This window comes from Vanacampus margaritifer, chromosome 13, assembly GCF_051991255.1.
Source record: "Vanacampus margaritifer isolate UIUO_Vmar chromosome 13, RoL_Vmar_1.0, whole genome shotgun sequence".
Taxonomy (NCBI): Eukaryota; Metazoa; Chordata; class Actinopteri; order Syngnathiformes; family Syngnathidae; genus Vanacampus; species Vanacampus margaritifer.
Window position 1 is genome coordinate 23,061,168 of NC_135444.1, and position 21,750 is coordinate 23,082,917.

At 43.8% G+C, this 21,750-nt stretch overlaps 3 protein-coding genes and 1 long non-coding RNA gene across 8 annotated transcripts in view; 1 reads left to right on the forward strand and 3 right to left on the reverse strand.

Moving 5' to 3' along the window:
* Positions 1-14: 14 nt before the first annotated feature.
* Positions 15-2,626, reverse strand: smx5. Its single transcript, XM_077584532.1, has 5 exons — positions 2,142-2,626; positions 1,886-1,953; positions 1,712-1,742; positions 1,186-1,245; positions 15-643 (listed from the first exon to the last, which is right to left on the reverse strand). The coding sequence occupies exons 1-5, from the start codon at positions 2,142-2,144 to the stop codon at positions 518-520; spliced, it is 288 nt and encodes a 95-aa protein (XP_077440658.1). The 5' UTR covers positions 2,145-2,626; the 3' UTR covers positions 15-517.
* The window catches only part of LOC144062811 (uncharacterized), a 46,671-nt gene continuing 27,141 nt past the window's right edge, over positions 2,221-21,750 (forward strand). For 2 of the 3 annotated variants that reach the window (XR_013296451.1, XR_013296452.1), the window contains exons 1-4: positions 2,221-2,288; positions 2,501-2,579; positions 6,458-6,647; positions 7,425-7,488. This is a non-coding gene — a long non-coding RNA (uncharacterized LOC144062811). The remainder of the gene's footprint in view (positions 2,289-2,500; positions 2,580-6,457; positions 6,648-7,424; positions 7,489-21,750) is intronic. The other variant, XR_013296453.1, reaches the window with a different exon arrangement.
* On the reverse strand, positions 2,792-12,317 carry inpp5d (inositol polyphosphate-5-phosphatase D). The gene is made up of 26 exons (XM_077584524.1): positions 11,600-12,317; positions 11,463-11,526; positions 10,408-10,543; positions 10,195-10,339; positions 9,971-10,111; positions 9,672-9,762; positions 9,516-9,593; positions 9,372-9,449; positions 9,181-9,304; positions 8,958-9,064; positions 8,612-8,714; positions 8,316-8,512; positions 8,130-8,247; positions 7,957-8,053; positions 7,429-7,567; positions 7,176-7,284; positions 7,001-7,089; positions 6,801-6,882; positions 6,594-6,683; positions 6,403-6,513; positions 5,748-5,827; positions 5,590-5,677; positions 5,357-5,503; positions 5,065-5,290; positions 4,522-4,946; positions 2,792-3,569 (listed from the first exon to the last, which is right to left on the reverse strand). Exons 1-26 carry the CDS (start codon positions 11,737-11,739, stop codon positions 3,529-3,531), a joined length of 3,246 nt encoding a protein of 1,081 aa, XP_077440650.1. The 5' UTR covers positions 11,740-12,317; the 3' UTR covers positions 2,792-3,528.
* On the reverse strand, positions 12,471-21,377 carry gpr17 (G protein-coupled receptor 17). Of its 3 annotated transcripts, XM_077584531.1 has the most exons (3): positions 21,232-21,377; positions 19,529-19,616; positions 12,471-16,306 (listed from the first exon to the last, which is right to left on the reverse strand). In XM_077584531.1, the coding sequence occupies exon 3, from the start codon at positions 16,296-16,298 to the stop codon at positions 15,279-15,281; it is 1,020 nt and encodes a 339-aa protein (XP_077440657.1). In that variant the 5' UTR covers positions 16,299-16,306; positions 19,529-19,616; positions 21,232-21,377; the 3' UTR covers positions 12,471-15,278. The 3 variants fall into 3 exon arrangements, with proteins under 3 accessions (XP_077440657.1, XP_077440656.1, XP_077440655.1); XM_077584530.1 differs by lacking the exon at positions 19,529-19,616; XM_077584529.1 differs by lacking the exon at positions 21,232-21,377 and having other exon boundaries at positions 18,747-19,918.

Genomic DNA, 21,750 nt, shown 5'->3' on the forward strand with positions numbered 1-21,750 from the left:
AGACACCAACCAGATTTGCTATGAGATTTTGCAGCTTTATTTCCCAGAAATAAACATTTGAGCATTTACAAAACAACACCTAATAACCTATTGAGGCTCAATGTCACAGTTGCAATAAAAAAAAACAACAAAAAAAAAAAGAGACATCAAAACATGAGGTTTAAAAAAATACCTGTTTCATACAAAAGTTTGCTTCTTCTTTTTGTTTTTAAACAGTAAAATTAAGAAAGGTATGAAATCCGCTGGGCTCTGTTGACTCCAAGTTACTTTCACATGAAATTAAATCAACCAATCCCTTCTACGGATATTTAGATGGTAATTATAATATTATAATTTGCTTTTTTTTTTTTATCTTTTGTAAGATGTTTTCTTAATGTCAAAATATGGAGTTGACTAACAAAGATGAGCCCATACCTGACCGCTTTTTGAATGAACACAAAACAACTCAAGTCTTCTTTGTGACAACCTTGGCCCAAACAATAAACGACCCCCCCCCCCCCCCAACCCACAACTGCAATCACTGCTTCTGCTGCATGGCCTCTTTGCGTGCGGCGTCTTGAAGTAGCTGCGTGTCCACCTCGTCGGCGGGCAGCTGAACATAGCGCACCACCGAGCCGCGGATGAAGCAGTTTTTCACGGACAACTGAAATCAACCACCGCCAAGAGTTTGTGTCACAACACAACTTTGTGGAGGGACCACAAACTTCAGAGTCTAACGGAAGGCTAATTGTCGCGTTTTACTCCCATGTCAGTGTAGAGTTTGTGCAAAGTATGTGATCAAGTCCAAATGTCCAAAAACACTTTCTAAGCATTGATATTTTGTGTAGCCACCGTCATTCATTCTTGACAACAACCCAACCAAATAAGTTCATCTTGGTCTCATCAGACCACAGGGCACGAATTACTTGAACCGCGCCCATGTGGTCTGATGAGAAAGTCTGCTTTACTCCCGTTTGCAGGCTTTCTTTAGATCGCTTTCCCATCTGGTGCCAGATTGAACTTCTCGTGACCAGTATGAGAACGTGTGACAATGATTACATTCGCACCTAAAACCTTTTAACACCAAAAAGTCACATGTTTTCACTTAAAGGTGTGCTCACTTTTGTTGCCATTGGTTTAAACAATCAGTCAATGGGCTGTAGTAGATACTGCTGTTTTGGCTAGCAACCACATCACATTACTTACCATGTGCGGGTATTTTTCTGGATCTGTGACGCTGATGTCTGTCAGTTTGATGTTGAGGTACTGAAACAGGATAAGAAAGCAAACCACAGCGTGTCAAGGAATGGTCAAAAGTCTTGGGTCAGCAAGTCAGCACTAGCTTGGTTTTTAATTGTGTCCATTTTGACACACTAAGACAGTACATTCACTGCAAAAGCTAAAATCTTTTATTAGCCAAATGCACACCGCCATGAAATATTTCAAATCAAGGCAAAAATATTTTTGTTATTTGTCTGCCAATGTATTTTTTTTCTACTGGCTATGAGCAAGTTTTTCTTAAGAGAAGAAACACCATAATTTATAAGTGTATGAAGTACAAATATAGTTAAGACATACTCGTTTTCTTTTTTTCAAACTAGCTATGTTTACAAATCCTTGATAGGTAAAATTTCCCTCATTTTATTACTTTTAAACGCCCCTTTGGGACTTTCACAACGCACATTTCACTCTAAAAAAAACTACATTAATATAAATAAAAATGTACTCGTACCTGGTCAACTGAATGAAGCGTTCCACATATGCTAAAACGAAAATAAAAAACACAATAAACACTTGTGTGTAAAACGGTACAACCGATGATGCACCGCTAGCTACAATCCATTTTTGATGAATTCACACAACGTTGTTGGTAATCAATTGTAACCAATATAACAATAAAGCTCACCTCAGGTCGTTTTTTAGTTCGACCACCACGTCTTTGCCCACAAGCGACTTGAAAAACGAGTAGAAAAGCTGAACATAAAAAAAAGAGCACAAAACGACACGGCAACGTTAGCCTAGCAGCAAGCTAACAGCACAGAGAAGGAAGTTAGCACACAAACAAAGAAAACATTCTCTTCGATGTGACGAAAAGTTTCATTTGACATCGCCAAAAGGCTGAAAATGGCGAGAAATTCATTCATTCGAGCCGGTTTTCTCACCATAGCTGCGCCGTTTTGATTTTTGCGGCGTTTGGGCTGACGTCGATTACGTGTATGACGTCATATCACGGCGACAAAATGTGGTGATGGAGGCGCTTTGTCCAGAGTTCCACCCGGTGGCGACAAATTCGCTAAATTGACCATAATGTAAGCTTTTGCCTCGCACTTGTGATGATATTCGTTAATCGTTATGTCTACTGTAAATGGTACTTGGTACTTCATTTACCAACTAAATGTTGGTTTCTTATATTATTAACTATTGTGACGCGGTATCTATAGATAGCAATACAACACGTGGAGTAGTTGACGCTAACTTTGTCGATTTATGATATCCACTCGATTTTCCCTCTTCCACACAGGTTCCACGGGATTGTTATTTCTTCACTGCACTGCCTGGAAGTGCCAATTGAGAACAACATACGTCAGTACGTCACCAATGTATGTATTATTACTCAACTGTGACTCTTTCTGTAGTGCTAAAACAGGCTAATACATCTCAGCAGCATCAAATGTACAATACAGTATGTGCAAGATGCGACTATAAACATTCGGTGGCTGCTGTAAAGTGTCAATAATATGTGTCCATATGTGTGTGTTCTTTAGCTTCCAATTATTTATTTATTTTTTGCCAAAATATTATAGGACCAACCTTTAATTCGTGTGCATTTATTCAGTGGGGGAAAATACCACATTAAGAAATCATTATTTTAGATCAAACCATGTGTGCCACAATTATTAGTACCCTGGTGTTAAACAGTCCCTTTTACCAACAAAACCACACTTAATTTTCTCCTATAATGTTTCACAAGATGGGGAAAATACAGAAAGAGGGATCTTCGACCATTTCTATTTGCACTCTCTAGATCAGAGGTGGGCAATCTCGATCCTCGAAGGCCGGAGTCCTGCAGGTTTTGGAGGTTTCTCACTTCCAACACAAGCTGATTCCAATCAACAGGATCATGATCTGGCTTATGCAGAGCTTGCTGATGAGCTGATCATTTATCAGCTGTGTTGGAGTAGGGCAACATGCAAAACCCGCAGGCCCTCGATGCCCACCTCTGCTCTACATCATCCGCCGACCTGGGTCCTCTGTACTCTCCTCTTTCACTCACCCTGAGGGTTTTCAAGGGGCTTGAGGTCTGGGGACTGACATGGCCATGGGGGTATCTTGATTCTGTGTCTGGTGTACTGTTTCTACAATTTTCAGTATGAGAGCATGCTTATGGAATAAAAATTGAATTTATTTTAAGACTAACACATCTTAACCAGGGGTGCCAATAATTATGGAGGGCACTCATTCAGCTCAGCAGAAATGAGGCACAGGAAAGATCACAATAAAGGAATAGTGGTGATGCAGGTAAGTGGTGTCCCAAATTGCAACCAGATCTCACTTCATGGAATGGCCCATCTTGGGTACGTTGGGATGTGCTGAAAAGAGAAAAAAAAGGCCATCATGACACATCTTGGTCTGAACATTTAAAACACATTTGTTAGGGCACCCTTTCGTCCGTTTCTCCCTCTTTTATAGTCAAATTGCCTGGTTTGAAACCAAATGGACTTTAGCATGGTTCCATTGTGGTGAGACAGCAATCTGACCTCGGCAACAGACCAAATTGACAGGTCTGAGAACCTCAAGGTGTTCCAGTTGAAATCTGGCGTGATTACGGTGTGCAAGGGTTCTGACCTTGGGTGTGGAGCGAATTAACTGGTTTGAGAACCCCGGGGACAGTTTCTAACAGACGCTGCTGTGGGTCTGTTGTGGTGAAAAGCATTCTGACCTCAGGTGCTGCCTAAATTGACCAATTTGAAATCCCTAGGATTGTTCCGAATGATCTCTGGCTCATTTCTGTTTGTCAACCTTTGTCAAGTTTCCAAACAAATTCTTGCATAGCTCTGGCGCCAAAAATATGCAGTGTAAATCAACCGGTTCGAGAACCTCGGGATGGTTTCAAATAAATTCTAGCGTAGGTCTTTTATGGTGACCAACCAATCCAACCTCAGGTGTGGACCAAATTGACCGCTTCGGGAACAATAAAACCGTTCCAAAAAATAATAATTTACGATTTTGTTGTGAGAAAATTACCAGACCTCAGGTATGGAGAAAAGTCATTGGTTCCAGAACCTGAGGACGGTTGTAAAGGAACTCTAGTGGTTACCATTGTGGTGAAAATGCAATCTGACCTCAATCAGATCTATCGAATCAGAAAGGATTAACAGCAGAATGGCGCTGTAACTCCGAATAGTAAATGGAGGGGACCACTGTCTTTTGGAAACTGTCTTTCACACTTTTTGGTTTACTTAGGAGCCGAACTGGGGTGAAATGAGACCAAAACAAAAATTGAGTTGTGAACGGTAAGTGTGGACACGAAACCCTCCTTACAATCTTTTTGGAGCACTGTCTGGCCGGTCCTTGGCAGTCTGAGCTTCCCTGGGATTTCAGAGCTGTCCCTGTAGTCTCTGGGTTTGGGGGCCAATACATCCGGAGGTCCTGGGCGAGCTTTGATGGGAAGCGGCGGTCGGCTGTTGACAACGCAACCCTGCGAGCGTGACGGAACCACTGGCTTCTTGTACTGGGCGACAGCGGCTGGAAGGGGAGCCTTAGACTCAGAGCAGGTGAAGGAACGATTGCGAGGGGTGGGCATCGGGGGGCGTTCGATGTCTCCGTCCGCTGGCTTAGATCCTAAAAGGGGATCTGGCTGCAAGAGCTGGTTCTTCTGCGTGGCATCCTGGTCCTTGCATTGACGTTGTGATGTTCTCATGGGCCCGTAGAGGGGATTGTCGAACATCTCTGACGCCTCCACATTCCTAAGAGATCAAATCCACATTTCCATCAAACTGTTTGGTTCAGTTCAGAACCGGACTGTACTGCTTCATGGGGAAAACATCTTCCACTCAGTTGTCAACTGTGAAACCAGGCACTCACGCTGGCTTCAAAGGTTTTCCGGTGGGACTCTTCTTTGAGTCTATCCCGGCTTGGCCTGCGATGGGCAGGTTCCTGGGTGGCATGCTGTAACTCCAACCTTTGTCAATCACACTCCTGTAGGACACCTCCATGTAGTTGGGGTTGGATATGTCATGTGTTGACTGGCTGACCGGAGTCCTGTCACCACTTTTGCTTTTCGAGTCGTCTCTCTCCACTTTGACAAAGTCTGAGGGTCAAAGAAAGTCAACGGATCAAGCAAACGTTTCCAACTAAATAAAGTGATCGGACTCACCATATAACTTCTCCGTGGGTTTGCCTTCAGAGGTGTGTAGCTGAATACCGCCGGTCAACATGCCGGATTTCTCGCCGTGGTGCGTGAGCGCCACTTGGAACTCGGTGTAGCAGAACTGGGCGGCTCGTAGGGCTACGCAACCCTCACCTTGGAACAAATACACACGCAAAAAAACGTCCATTTCAAGTCTTTTCCACGTTCTCTTTCCACCGCCTTTTTTCAGCCGTCTTTACCGTACGACTCGTCCGAGTCAGTGGATTTTACACAGATGAGGATGTGCTGGTCAAGAAGGTACTCAGCGTCCGAGATGATTGGCGTCAGCTGGAAATAGATAGACAAGATTCATTTGATTCTGCGACAGGTCCACTTTACTCGTAATCACAATCCTTACCTCGACTTGGTTGCCAAACCACACTTTGATGGAGCCGTCCGAATGTTCCGTGTTCTCACCTTCGGGGGTCCTGACACTTTCTGGAGGAATTCAATGAAATATTCAGTTTTTGGGGAGGTTCTGCCTTTGAAGCTGATGCAATTAAGGTACGCAGGAATGGCTGAATAGATGCTCCTGTAAAGCTGCATTCAATGTTGGAATTCAAACCACCATTATGTAAGGTGAATTACAGGCTTTTTCTTTGACAACAAATATTGCAAAAAGGTTGGACCTCAAGATGACAAAATTACGTCAGCATCAAGACTTAAACATACTGAACAAATATTACTGTACGTGAGACTCAACTCAGCAAGCGTCAAAGGAAGATTTCTGGGCACTTTTTTCTTTTTCTTTCACTTTTTTTTATAAACAATTTTTTAAAAACGTTTTTTTAAAAAACATTTTTACACTTGCATGACAATTAAAATCGTTATAAAATGATTTGCAGGCGGTGCATCTCTGACGTGGACCTCATCTTGCTGTTACTTGCAATTCACAGACACAAACATAATTTTTTATTTTTTTTACTTTTTATAATAATGGTGGTTAAGCAACAGTACGAACAAGTGTGTTCAACCTGAAATGTTCAAATTGACCAAAATGACAGTTCGCTTACTCTCCAAGCAGCTGGAGTGGTATTCAATAAAGAACTTGGTCTTTGACTTTGTCAGCAGGGTGGCCTTGCAGTTCATGATCTGGATGCCGCCTTGGGGCGCACTGTTTGGATCTAGAGGAAACAAAAGAAAAATACACAACTCAGTGGTTTTGGAGAGGATGAGTGGAAAATCATCCGTAAGATGAACAAACCTCGCTTGGAGACAAACTGCGAGGCTACGCCCACTTCAAATGAAGCGAATACCGGTGAGTGGTCGCTGGTCATAATGTCGTTTGTGCAGCCTGGACAATTGAGAAGAAACACTTGAATCAAAATCATTCAAGTTTTTTTTTTATTTTTTTAAACAAATTTTAGTCAATATTTTTGAGCTGAAAAAAAATTCACTGGAAATGACTCACCGTAGGCTTGGCAGACCACGTGAACCAGAGGGTACGACTTCCGCAGGACACGATCACACCATGATGGCAAATTATATTTAGTCTGCGAGGTTTCAGTGTAAATACGTGATTTTAGTAAAGCGCTTTTTTTTGTGTGTGTGTGTGATATACATAGTGTCTCAAAGTGTGCAGTCCGCACATCTGGCAAAACACAAGCATACCCCTGTGGTTTTGGCTTTGGTGTAGGCATACTTGTCACGCGTGTAGCGCTCAAAGCGATATGTGGGCGCAAATGTGATCTCCTCCTCAGCTACGATTCCAAAGAAAGAGAGAAAGAAAATCATCCTCAGTGTTTTTTTTATTATTTAAGTATGAGTTTGATCAATCAAAACGTACCAAAGTGCAAGAAGACTTTGTCGTCGTTGATCTCCATGTTGAGCTGGTCTCTGCACAGGAGTTCCTGGTACTGCTGCTGCTTGATCTTTGATACCACATACTCTGCTTCCTGACAAAGTGCAAAATGGTAGCCCAAAACTCCAATAACAACTTTTATGGGGTCATTCATTGAGCCACACACCTGAACAGAACTATAACAACACCTAAACTTATGTGTGTATGATATTTTCTTTCTTTCTTTTTTGCAAGTTACCAGATTTGGGAAGTCCACACGGTAGTTCAGATCACCAAGCCAGAAGAGATGCGTAAACTGGTGAGTAATGTCAAACGGATTGAGTTTCTTGTCTCCCAGATTGAGGAATCGCAGGATGTTCAAGTAGTTTTGGTTACGCCTGCAAAGAATGTACACGTACAAATTTCACGCCGGCATTTAAAGCTACTGAACGTAGAATATTCCATTTCAAATTGCTACTGCCACCTGCTGACGGAAAATGAAACTGCGCATACCGTTCTTCACATACACACCGCGCACATTACGTCACATCCGCAGACAGGGCGCGGGAAATTCTAACCCGAATCCAGTCTGAAAACTATTGGCCAGAGGCTTGCAGGAGTACCCATTGTGAACAGCTAAGGTGTTCATCTACTAATTAGAAGGCATTTCAGTCATAAATGGTCAAATAAAAAGCTTATTGTTAAGTTATTTTTTGGGGGGAAAAAGTTCCATATTGCAACTTTAAGGCAAAACCAGAAGCAATGAAAACCGACATGTCCTCCCCACCTGAGCTTTTTCTCGCTTCCCGACGTCAGATGGCTGTTGACAAAACCGAAGGATGTTCCGTTGAACATGAAGGACACTCCTACTGCTCCTTTGTTTCCTGAGGAAAGTTGAAGGTCACAGTTGATACGAGGAGGAAGGAACATTTGTGTCAGGTCATTTTTAGGCTTGCGTACCCAAAGTGTTGGCAATCCCCGTCTTGACACTGTCGGAGAAAACATGCGAGATCCTGTTTTCATGCTCTGGCTTGGCCAGGACCATAATGCGAATGTTCCACAGCGTTTGGATCACGACCTACAAAGTCCGAAGCTTATTTAGGATGGACAGCGCACAAAGTGCCGTTTCCTGAGTGACGCGCCGACCTGTTTGAAGCTGATGTTTGTGATATCCCTCAAGACACCTTTCACCGTGTCGGCCCAGTCCCTTTCGCCCAGAGGGTCCTCCTGCGTCCCGATGACGTAAATGTCGTGCGGGATGTGGTCAGCCGTGTCATCCTGGGTCTTCCCTTGGCCTTGGCACTGAAACCACGAGTTGATGTTGTGCGGTGGACCTGCGTTTCCTGCAGATTATATTATAATCCAACATGATGCCATTTGCTCTAACAGGTAGGATTACTGAGTTTAAACTAGAGGTGGTTGCCAGAACTCAAGATTCTTACCCATATTCCAGGTGCCGACAAAAACCGTGATCATGTCCGGTTCTGGCTTTTCCGAGTGTTTGTTCTTCATTTGTTGAAGAAGCTGACAGAAGCCTTCTCTCTTCTGATGTAGGAACAATGTCACTCTCATAAATTTATTTAAATGAATCTTCACATGAGCACATGAGTACAGACATCCCGATTAATGGGCCGGATTTGAGTATGTTTGGAAAATTCTATGATGTCTGAAAGATTTTCCTGAGTCTGAAATGTGTTATGAGTGATTTTCCTCCTTGCAAAACAGTTTCTGCTGACATATGATCAAAACGGGCATGTGCGCACTCTGCTTGCCGAAAGTATGACTGACCTTGGTGTTGTCAAACACAAACTCCTTGCGTAAAATCTTCTCTTTCTCCGTCTCCACCACGATGACCAGTTTGGCGTGCATCTTCTGCGACTTCACCAGCTGTCTGACTGGGTAGCAGTGACAGTACATGGTTTCAAATGTGCGGGTTTACAACAGAGAATCGGGTCGATTGTGAAAGTGGCAGCCAGGAGTCATCACCGGCGTGGTTAAAAAAAAGGCTTACTTTTGTTGTGCACAAAATACTTGTCGTCAGGCACGTCCTTCGCCTTTTTGATGTGAAGCTTTCCGCCGTCCACGTCTACCTTAATGAACATCTTGGTGGGGATTCCCAGAGATTCTTGCTTGACCTTCCAAGTGAGATACCGTGATCAATAAATGACAAACCATATATTTCCCAGAAGGTGCCAGGGGTACCTCAAAGACAACAGGCGGTATAAGAGACTTTCTGTGGCCTCCTTCATAGCCGACAGAGTTGCAGACAGCATTTATAGCCTAAATAGAGAGAGAAATGTTTTTAACCTGTCAGCATAACTCTTCGGCACGAACATCGGAAGTTACCTTGTCCTCAATGGAGTAGAGCAGTTTTGTCAGTTGCTCCAGCCTCAAGGACACCGTTTGGCGTGGATCTGCAGGGATCTGGAAGGAAAAAAAGGCCAGTGACAAGTTGTTCTTGTTGAGTTCTGCGGGACACAAAAGGTCAAGTATGCTACTCACTTGTTTTGGAAACAGTCCAATGCCTGGCGAGAGCTGCTGGTCCAACGCTCTACGGCAAACCTCCAGAGCTGGTAGGATGCGGGAAATTTCACTACCTCGCCAAAAAAAAAGAAGTCTTATATGTATTATTTGGTAATACATGTCTCAGTTATCTGTACTGAAGACTGTTATGTGAGTTTGTTGAGTGAACGTAGGTGTAGTGTGAGCACGAATGCTGTGATTGACTTGTGACCAGTCCGAGGTGTGCCAGAATAGATTATCCGGCCCGAAAGAAAGAAAGAAACAATGGATGAGCATACCTGTTTAGATTCTTGCAGATTGTCCCTATGAGCATCTTGAGACCAGGAAGGCTGGTGTTCCCACTCTGGACTTGTTCAGTATCCAGACAAATGGAGGTCCTGAAGTACTCAAAAATGAGGGCTTGCTGCTCCTCTGGTATCCTGTCAATGCAAGTAAAACCATTTAATCCCTAGACAAGGTACCCGGCGGTTATTTTGTCAACTTTGAAGAAAAACAAGCATACGTGGCCATGTCCATGTGTTGCAGCTTCATCAGGAAGGCGTCTGACAGACATTTGCCGGCCTGCTCACAGGACTTGATGTCACCGTCCTTCATCTCGTTGGCCATGAAGTTCCTTGGTGGAAGCTGTGGTGGAGGATTGTTGGATTCTGGAGGACAAACCGGGGCTGTTAGGATCTTTTGTTGGATTTCAACATTGAGTTGAATGTGTCCTAACCCGGTTCCTCATCGACCTCCTCCTCCCTTTGGACGGCATACTGCAAATGCGTGATGAGCCCCATGTTAGGGTTGTGGTAGGCCTCCACCAGCTCTGGAAGCATGGAAAAGAACCGGATGGGAACTCCTTCTGATGCCTGGAGGAAAGAGAGAAGCACAAGCACACAATCCTTGATAGATCTTTGTCATCAACAACTGGACAACTTGTTTCCCTGTGATCATCTCTGACAACTCTTTCTTTAGGTTTCTAGCTTTAATTTGACCTATCCCACCTTTGTCAACCACTCAGGTGTTTGTCCTGGCTGTCCGGTTGCACCTCTTCCAACCAGTCAGCCCTTTGCTTAACCTCTTTCTCTTGTCTCAACCAATCAGCTCCTTTCCCATCCTGTTCCTCCTTTGTCAACCAAGCAGCTTTTTCCCTATATCTTGTTCTGTCTATGTCCACCCATAAGAATTTGTATTCTGTTCTGGTTGTATCAACCAGTCAGCTCCTTTCCTTTCTTGTTCCGTCTGCAGTGGTGTCAAAGTCCCGTCCTCGAGGGCCGGAGTCCTGCTTGTTTTAGAGGTTTCCCACGTTCAACACAGCTGATTCCTAGTGAAGCTCATCAGGAAGCTCTGCAGGAGCCTGATAATGATCCTGATCATTGAATCCGGTGTGTTGGAGTAGAGAAAACTCGAAAACATGCAGGACTCAGGCCCTCGGGGACCGCACTCTGACACCCGTTGTCTACTGTATGTCCACCAATCAGCTCTTGATTATACGACTCATTCTAAGTCAGTGAGCTCACTGCCTATCCTAATCATGTTCTGCCCAGCTGTGTCTGATCTGTGACGCATCTATTTATTTCACTTAAGACCCCGACTTGCCTAGAAAATGCTACAAGGTGACGGTATCTTGTGTGTATACACCTTCCTGTTCCCTCTCCACCTTCATAGGACAAGTCGTTTTCATTCATTTGAGTTTGATTCCGTTTTATTGCACAATGGATGACATCCTTTAGACTCATACGACAGTTGGGAAGTGTGTTTAGAAACCTTGAACAAATTGTGACCCACCTGGACTGACAGCTTCTTGTCTTCATTGGGCAGGATTCTGTATGTGTATACTTGGTTCTGAAATCTGTGGTAAAACAATGTCACTTTTTAAAGATATACTTCACGCGTTGAGGAGGACGATCATGTTGCGTACTTACAAAACACACAGGGCAAATGCCCCTTGTATGGACTCGCTGTCCCGAATGAGGAAGCTTCCATCTTTGGCCACCTTAGAGAGCAGATCCTCCGTCTTGGACCGGGTGATATTGCCATGACACCAAGCGTGGTAGCTGAGCATCCTGATGGGTCCTGTCCCTTTTGCATCTAAACAAGTCGAACTTTAAAGCCGATTGTTTTTTTTGTTTTTTGTTTTTGGGAGCTTCATCTTTCACAAGTGCACTCTGTCATTCTCACTTCCTCATTTGAAACAGACACAACCACCCCCACACGCACCTCCTCATATGCCGGATAAGTCACACATCCATAAATGCAAATACATACACACAATTATTAATACCTTTCTCTTGTTAATTGCAGATTCATATAGTTTTTTAAAATGTATTTTAACTGTTACAAAGAAAACGAGGAACTCACAAAAAGGAAGTACCAATAATAAATGATTTAATTAACATAACATATTGTTTCTAATTAAACTAGACCTGGGACTCTTTTATTTAAAAAAGTAATCAGCCCGATGTTCAACACTAAAATTACTGTTATCTGATGATCATCTTAAATGAATTTAAATGAGAAGTCGGGTATTAAAAAAAAAAAATTCAGGAAGCACCGGTTTAGAACGGCTTGCCATTTTCATGCAATGGACAGGAAGCATTGCATAAATAGGAGGAGCAAAATAGACCACTGAAGAAAACCACAACACGGGTCACATGGCACAAAAAAAAGTAGATGTACAAATGACAAGCCCTGCCTGATCTTTAAATAGCTTCAGCCACTTTCACAGTAAACCGTGATGTCGAAATTGTTTATTCGTACTAAATGTACTGATAATGACATAGCTCAGCGATGGACTCAACTTTTGTCATCATATGTTTATTGTTGACGATATAAAGTCACAAAAGGTTCACAATGTTCCAAATTCTCTATTTACAATCATTTGATAACACAAACGCAGTCGGACTATAAAAATGTCATCCCGCCTTTGGCCGTAGTTAACGTAATTGGCCAATTCCTCAATTGCCCTTTTTTAAATATTTATACTGTGATTGGCCGCTCTGCATTTCCTGGAGTGTCGTTTAGCAACCGGTCAATTCCTAAAACAAATAAATCCTCAGTGGAACAGTTTCAAAAAGACACAAAACATTAAACCCACAAATACTCAATAGTATACTGTATAATAATAATATACAATTCATAAAAAAACTGAAATGTAACAAAAATAGTTTTAAGCTACTGGGCAATGATGTTTAGATTTACAATGAAGATTTGTCAAGCAAAGTACACGATACTGTGAAAATACTCAATGATGTGAATGCAGTGCTCCTTTGAGGTTGTACAGGTCATCAACAAAACATGAAGCTAAATGCTAACATGCTAGTACTCTGACTTATGATCATGCTCATATGAAGTTGTTCTCACTTCTAACCCATTATCTTTATCTTTGGGCTCTCACTTTGGCGTCTGTGTAAAATTTCAAAGAGGACTTGATTTACATGAGACCAGCATGATCAGATTATGATTTCAACCCAATAGGGGTCTTTTTGTGACCACTTTAAAACTTTATTAACCTTCTTAATCTTTATCCTAAGATTTGAAATATTGATAAATGCAGAAACAGACAACACACTTAAAAAAATTACACTTTACATTGTAATGGTTTAGAGACAATTTGTTGGCAGTCAGGTGATTTGTAGTTTAATCTGGCACGCCAACATGCATAAAAAAAAAAAAAGTTGAGAATGAACAAACACTTAAGTTGTTAAAATGCATCGTAAGGAATAAATATAGCACAGTTAAAAGGCTTTTGTCGTCAATGAGATTAGTACTGGAAGCGACGGAAAATACGAGCCATCACGGCGGGCCAAAGTACCGTTAAGGTACTGGACATTGGCAGGTGTAAAAAAAAAAAAAAAAATGTCTGTGGATCGACCAATTGACCTCAACTTTGGCAGAAGCATCGGAAAATATATAATAAAGTTCTTTTGGATTTGAAGTACAACCTTTCTCACCTTTAAGTTTGGTGCTAATTTGAGTGCAAGCACTTTGTTAACAAAGTCCTCCAACAAAACCGACCATAACGACCGTTTTACCGTGCACCAAAATACGACCAAGTGTTACGTATTGTAGTTTAGCGACCTCTATCGGCCATGTTCTATCAGTCATGTTAAATAGCGAAAAAATTGTCATGGGTATCAAACCCGGGTCATCTGGTTGGAAGACAAACCTTTATCTTACTGAGCAAACGGGCCGATAATGATGCTAGTATTTTTGGTAGTATTGACATACATGTCAATTCGCCGCCACTGACTGATAGTTGGGGTTAGCATGAGGCTTTCAGTGAAGTTGTACAGTACACGTTACGTCTTACTCTTTACATGGGACGTTGATGGCTGAGATTGGGAAAAGGTAACAAAAACACTCATCTTCCGACCAGACGAACCGGGTTCGAACCTCTCTTTTGGATTTTTGCGCTACAGTACACGTTACGTCTTACTCTTTACATGGGACGTTGATGGCTGAGATTGGGAAAAGGTAACAAAAACACTCATCTTCCGACCAGACGAACCGGGTTCGAACCTCTCTTTTGGATTTTTGCGCTACAGTACACGTTACGTCTTACTCTTTACATGGGACGTTGATGGCTGAGATTAGGAAAAGGTAACAAAAACACTCATCTTCCGACCAGACGAACCGGGTTCGAACCTCTCTTTTGGATTTTTGCGCTACAGTACACGTTACGTCTTACTCTTTACATGAGACGTTGATGGCTGAGATTAGGAAAAGGTAACAAAAACACTCATCTTCCGACCAGACGAACCGGGTTCGAACCTCTCTTTTGGATTTTTGCGCTACAGTACACGTTACGTCTTACTCTTTACATGGGACGTTGATGGCTGAGATTAGGAAAAGGTAAAAAAAACACTCATCTTCTGACCAGACGAACCGGGTTCGAACCTCTCTTTTGGATTTTTGCGCTACAGTACACGTTACGTCTTACTCTTTACATGGGACGTTGATGGCTGAGATTAGGAAAAGGTAACAAAAACACTTATCTTCCGACCAGACGAACCGGGTTCGAACCTCTCTTTTGGATTTTTGCGCTACAGTACACGTTACGTCTTACTCTTTACATGGGACTTTGATGGCTGAGATTAGGAAAAGGTAAAAAAACACTCATCTTCCGACCAGACGAACCGGGTTCGAACCTCTCTTTTGGATTTTTGCGCTACAGTACACGTTACGTCTTACTCTTTACATGGGACGTTGATGGCTGAGATTAGGAAAAGGTAACAAAAACACTCATCTTCCGACCAGACGAACCGGGTTCGAACCTCTCTTTTGGATTTTTGCGCTATTTCACATGGCCAATAGATTTCGGTAAACTAAAATACGTAACACTTGGTCGTAATTTGGTACCTTTTGTGGTTATATATATTGGTGGACTGTTGTCAGAAAGCGGGGGAGGAGTGACTCTCTGGATGTTCAATTTAACACCACGTTCTGGACTTTCTGCTGTTCCCTTTTGCTATGACGGTCAGTGTGGTAAAGGCTTTTCTGACGTAGTTGTGAGTGGTTGCTGCATGGAAGTCACAGGAACACAACATCCGGGTGATCAAACTCAGTAATGTTTGGCACGCATTTGGCGGATGAAGGTCCAGTTCAAAACTCTGACTTGGCACTCACGCAACTCTCGTGGGTTCCCTTCAACTCCCCGCTGGTAGCCCCCGATGCCCCCGCTGCCTTGCCTTTGCACAGCAGTCGCATCAAGGTACCGCGGAACTTTTCTGCGCCAAACAGGTAGATGAGTGGATCCATGGCGCCGTTGAGGCATGTCAAGAGTGACGTGAGTCGGTTGGCCAGACTCAGGCCTCGGCGCGTCTGGCACGACACATCCGGGTGGCTGAAGCCCAGGATGAAGGTGGCCCGGCTGGCATGGTAGGGCAGGAAGCACACCACGTATATGAGCATGACCAGACCGATGGTGCGCAAGGCCCTCAGTTTTAGGGTGGGCTCCAGCCGGGACCCTCGGTGCAGGCTGCGGATGATGAGCAGGTAGCAGGACAGCGTCGCAAGGAAGGGTGGCGTAAAAGCAACCGCCAGGGAAATGAGCGCCTTGCGGGATGCTTTCTCCCGGTAGAGCTGCAGACAAACGGTCGTACCGTCCACCTCCTGCGTCTGGTGCGTCACCAGCAGGGGCGCCATGGAGACGGTGACCAGCGCCCACAAGCTGAAACTGATGATGTGGGCATAGCGGGCACGGCGCACCTTCAGCGAACGGACGGCATGGACCACCGCCAGGTAGCGGTCGCCCGCCACGCACGCCAGGAAGTACAAGCTGGCGTACATGTTGACGTAAAACAGGAAGCCTGCCAAGCGGCAGGGCACCTCGCCAAAGGGCCAGTGGCCCCCGGTGAGGTGGTAGGTGGCCCTCAGGGGCAGCATGACCACGTAGGACAAGTCGGCCACAGCCAGGTGGGTCAGGAAGATATTGGCTGGAGAGGACGTGCCGCGCTGGTGCGAGAAGATCCAGAGCGCCAGGCTGTTGCCGTTGAGTGCCAGGAAGAAGATCAGGATGTAGAAGCTCCCAAATAGGACGTTCTCCGTTGCCGACTCCACTGCGCAGCTTTGTGACGTCTGATTGGACGCCAGGGAGGGCAGCTCCGTCGTGGCCAACTCCATCTTGAGATCTGTCGAACAACATTTTGAAAAATAGGATGGCCGTTAAATACATCTGTCCATTTTATATAACGCTTATCGTCATTAGGATGGGGGGGGGTTAATTTAAGTTAATTTGTTAAAATGTATATTTACTTGTACATGTTTTCAGAATTATTATTTACACATTCATACATTTTTTCATTTTTTTGTACAAGTATCTAAGTTAATGTGTCGAATCTGCTGCTCTGCGTCATCCACTTGCATTTACCTAAAGTATGCTCGCTTCCGATTGGTTAATGTTAGTCAGCTGATCAGGAAGTGTTGTCGCTCTCGCTGCCGGTGTATGATGAGTAAAGTTTAAATTAATAAGTATGAATCCGTCTCCATCCTGCCTTTTCATTTTATAAACAGTGTCCCATTAACCACCAACAATTCCTCACATTAGACTGTAGTTCCTCTATGTGTATTTGTTGTAAATTTCTGAGGTTTTTTTTTTTTTCTTCGGGATATTGCCCAGCCCTGGAAAATATTTTAAATATATATATATTTTTTTAAATCAGACGTGGCCCTAATATGCCTTCGTAAATTCTGGGCTCTGGTTTTGCGCAGAGGAAGTCCTGATCTTTAAGCGAGTCAAAGTGAAGTCACTATAAGATTTATTTTTTTTGCCAGTAGCGACAGTGGCATCTATTGTTGGGCAGTGGGGAACGGTCTGTGACAAACACCCCCCTGCTGTGTGGCGTTTCCTGCCATGGGCCGCTTTTCTGTTAAAAGCCGAGAGATGGTGAAGAGATTATCGGTTATGGTTTTACATCGAGGGTGGCATTCGTGATCAGCACGTCTGCCTCACAGTTGTGATGTTCAAGTTTCAAATCTTATCTCCGGCCTTCATTTTGCATGTTCTCCATTTTTATGTGATTCTATTTTTTCCACTTTCCAAAAACATGCATGTTGGGTTCATTGAAGTGTGAATATTTAAAAAAAAAAAATCGATTCTCATTTAGTACGATTCAGAATCGATTTTAAATGTCCCAAAATCGATTTTATTGAAATCATTTTATACTGTCTTGCCCTTGTTTATGTGTGCCTTTCTGGGAACGCTGTTCATGTTATACCCAATTTGACCACTTAGGGGCAGTGTGGTTCAGCGCGTCCTGATACACAGTTAAGTTGTAGCCACATTCGGGAGTAGAAGGAAAAATTCACGATCAATTTAATGCAAATAAAAGTTGTTTTTTTGTAGCGTAGGAAGAGCATATGCTGGTGAGTCACGTTAAGATGCTTCTCTGTATACATTTCAGAAGCGTTTTGTATGAATAGCCGTTCTTTTGAGTGATAAAAGTGTCGTGAGTAGCGCGCTAATTAGCATTAGCGAGTCAGACTGGAGTAGATCATGAGAATTCTTTGTACATCTACAAATTGAAGCAGAAATCATTGTCAATCGCGAGACAGCCAAAGATTCCCAACCCAAGTGAATCTGAATCCTTCTTTGTCTATACCTTACGTCCTCTGTAATTGGCTGTCAACATGTCCAAGTGTTCTCTTTCACAAAAGCCAACTTGCAGCCTCTTATAAAAAAAAATACCTGCCTATTACCGTGATCAAACGCTTGGTAACCCTAAAGTAACCTGTGTGGATACTCCCCCCCCCCCCCAGTTTGCATTTATCTAAAGTTTGACTAACACATTCCCGCGTTCCACTTGGGATCTCGTGTTATCTTTGAGACACACCTCGCGCTTAATCACCCCCGACTCCCGTCCTTTGGAAGCCCCCCTGACAGACAGAATTGCCCACGCCTTATTATTATTACCATGTTGTTATGACGTTCCTTTTCATCCCGACAGCGGGGCGGGAACGAATAAAAAGGCAAAAGTAATGACTTGTCGCCGCCATCTTCATTTGTTTTGGCAGTCACAAGCTCGCAGATGTTGAAAGGAGTGGCGGCTCGAGGAAAAAAAAAAGAAAAGGAATCAGTGTGGATTGCAGCTGCCCTGACTTTTGGTGCATTGGGCCGGTCAGACATTGTAGCGAGTGCGTTTGCGTGTGACGGCTTTCAATGAGGATGCCAGCATTCAGAGCCTCAAATAGTGAAAACTCATTAGAAGCAGCTGGCAGAGTGAAAATTACCACGTCAGTAATCCAACTACAAAATCACAGGGATCTGGTCCCGAAAGCATTGGTAGTGTCAATGGATTTATATCTCAAAAGCTTGATGAGTTAAAAAAAAAGAAAAGAAAAAAAAAGTGTTTTTTTTTGTTTTGTTTTTTAAATCAGCGTCAAAAATACATTTAGGGACAAATAAAGTCAGCTCTGAATAAAATGTGTTGTTGACCAGTGTAATCAATTATACACAGAATAAACAAGTTGAAATGGTTTGACTAATTTGACATCAAACACCGATGCAGTCGTAAAGCGATGTCAACAAAGGATACATTTGAACTTTGGTTTTTTTTCCAGCCCTATTCTCACCCAGAATCAGTCCACAGTCTTGAGGTTGGCAAACCCATCATCCGTCCATCCTAGACATTGCGTGGGAACTTGGAAATGACAGTATCAAAGGTGGCACATCCAGGCCCAGGTCCAGAAAGGAAAAACCCTGCCACCGTTTTAGCCACAGGTGCTTCTACTTAACCGGCAGGTAAACCTAGTGATGCGTACGAGCTGCAGCTCGTTTACCTGCCGGTTAGTGGAAGCCCCTGTGGCTAAAGCCAAAATGTGGCAGGGTTTTTACTTTGTGGACCAACATTTGCCACCTCTGGAACTTAACCTACGCTCTAAAAACAGTTGGGTCAAAAGTTACACAATTATGGATCAAAAATGGGCCGATCCACTTCTGGGTTTTGTACAAAATGACCCCATTTTTTGACCCAAGTAAAGGATCTGGGTCAAATTGACTAAAGTAGAGGATCAGTCCATTTTTATGGCCAGGGCATGCTTGTGGATTGCTTCCCGCCACACCAGAACCCAAAAGCGGGTTCGGCAGCAACGTGAAAAATGGAGTAAAAAAAAACAAACAATTCAAGTTCATGGCCAATCTAGTGGACTGCATACTGAGCCAACGTCAGCTGCTGTTATGTGAACCACTACACGCATGATTGGAACCCGGGTTTGTCTCTTCAGGATCATGCAGGTTCATGGGATTCTAGATGAAACTGGACGAAAAATTCATACAAAACAAAAGCTAACAATTCTTTACATTCATTTAGGATGAAATCACTTTTGCGAAGAAACGAAAAGTCGAAAAGACTCACCTGATATTCTCAGGAGAAAACGTGAAAGAAAAACCAAAGAGAGTTTGATCGCCAAAGAGGATGAAGACGTCGGGGGGGGGGGGGGGCCCTGCGAGATAAACAGATCGTGATTCTTCTTAACCTTCCTCCGCTTCTCCTCCCTCAAGATGTTCTCGCCGGCGAGACGGCGGCTCTTTTTGTGTCCGTACAAATTTGACAACAGAGAGAGGGAGTCCCGGCGGGAGGTTTGGGTTTGAACCCTGAACCCTCCCCTTTCTTCCTCCTCAGAGAGCCACTTGTTGCGCTCCACAATAGCCCCGAGTCAGACTAAGTGGAGAAGAATGGCATGCCTCGCCCGGCCGGGGACCCGCTCGTCGGACCGCCGCTCCATGGAAACCATGAAGACCCCCAGACCCGAGATCCCCCCCCCCCCCCCGCCTTCCCCGCTGCTAGAGTGTTGTCAATTGACACGTTTATGAGTGAAGCCTCAGAGATGATGACTTGGAGATGCTCTGTTAGGGTCCACAGAGGGCCCCCCCCCCCCATGCACGGGAGCAAAACAAGAGTGCTGCTGGTGGGAAGAAGGGGTGTACGAGGGGGGGGTTGGACGCTCAAGAAACAGAGGCCCTTGTTGCTCTCCTGCCTCCTGGGGGCATGCCGACTCACAACGCCCCAAAAATAATCAGCCACATTGCCGGCGGCACAGATGTGGAAAGCAGAGAAATATTTCTTTCATAGCACAGCTGCCTTTCAACACACACATCAGGCCTTTCTGCTCTTCATGCAAATATTGGCCGTCAATGAGGCCACTATCTGCGCCTTGACATCGCTACCCTGTTAATCGACTGCTAATTGGGACAAAGAACACCACCCCCCTCCCCGCCCCCCCAAGTAAAGGCTTTGTCGGGTTGAGACGCTCTGTCTGCCGTGCGTACACGCCCCCACCCCGAAAAAAAAAAAACATCGCCTTGTGAGATTACATGCATTGAGAGATATTTCTTAGGGTCCTTCTTGGTCTATTGTTGCATCTGTTAATCTGATCATATGGGGGAGGGGTCGAGGGGTGCGCAGAGTCCTGCTCCTACAGCAACCGTAGTTGATCACCAACCTATTGTGTTTTTGTTTTTGTTTTTTTTCTCAGCTTTTTAGTACATTTTGTTTTTGTAGTATTTTGGTTCCAGTTTAGGTGTCAAGAGCCTTTAGCACATTTCTGGCAGGGTTTTGAAGGGCAAGTTTATTTAAAGGGATACTTGACTCATTGAGCCATTTTCAGCAGTAAAAAGTTAATATTTTGTCCAGAATGAATTTGATAACTTCACAATTTTTCTTGAACAATTAATAACTTTGAAAACACATTTTTCCACTTGCTGTCGACTGAAGGTGACATCACATGTGCCGAGGAAGTAACGAACAATCATGGCTCACCTGTTTTCTGGGTTTGGTCAGCAAACTGAGCCATGATTGGTCGTTGCCCACTTCCTCAGCACAGGTGAGGTCATCTCCAGTCGGTCGTGTTATGTTCAGGAGTTGGATCCCAAAAACGCCACCACAAATAATAGTTTTGGCATTTACTTGTAAAACAAAGCTTCAACTGACGGTGATGCAACCATCGAGGCTAACAGTGACATGGCTATGACAACAAAGGCTCTTGCATCAGCCAGGGCCAAATGCTAAACATGGTATGGCCAGTAAGTTATTAGCTAAGCGGTTTGCGAGAAACGTACTCACGACTAGACGAGGCAGCGAAAGCTAGACCAGAAACGTCGAGAAGGGATCGTGCGTCAAGAGACGTGAAGCTAGGTAGCTAACTATCATTCGTTGGGCTGTGGAGGCAAGCAGATGAATTGTCCGACAAACACAATGTGTCTTCCCGCTGTTCCCTTTATAGGCTATGGATGACTCTCATAGGCTGCCGATTACATCAGGCAGTTGCGACGCAAAAGACACAGTCTGAGAGCACAAACATGACAGAGAACAAGTGGGAAATTAGTTGTTTAAGGTATTAATTGTACATGAAAAATAATGAAGTTACCAGATTCATTCTGGACAAAATATTAACTTATTGCTGATGAAAATGGCTCAACGAGTCAAATATCCCTTAAACCTTTTAATAAAAAGGTTTTCTCTGTATGTGGCTCAGTGACCGGCTGGCAACCAGTCCAGGATGTTGTCCACTTTTCACCCCAAATCAGCTGAAATAGGCTCCAGCTTCGCGTGACTCTAAAAACAAGATAAGCGGTAGA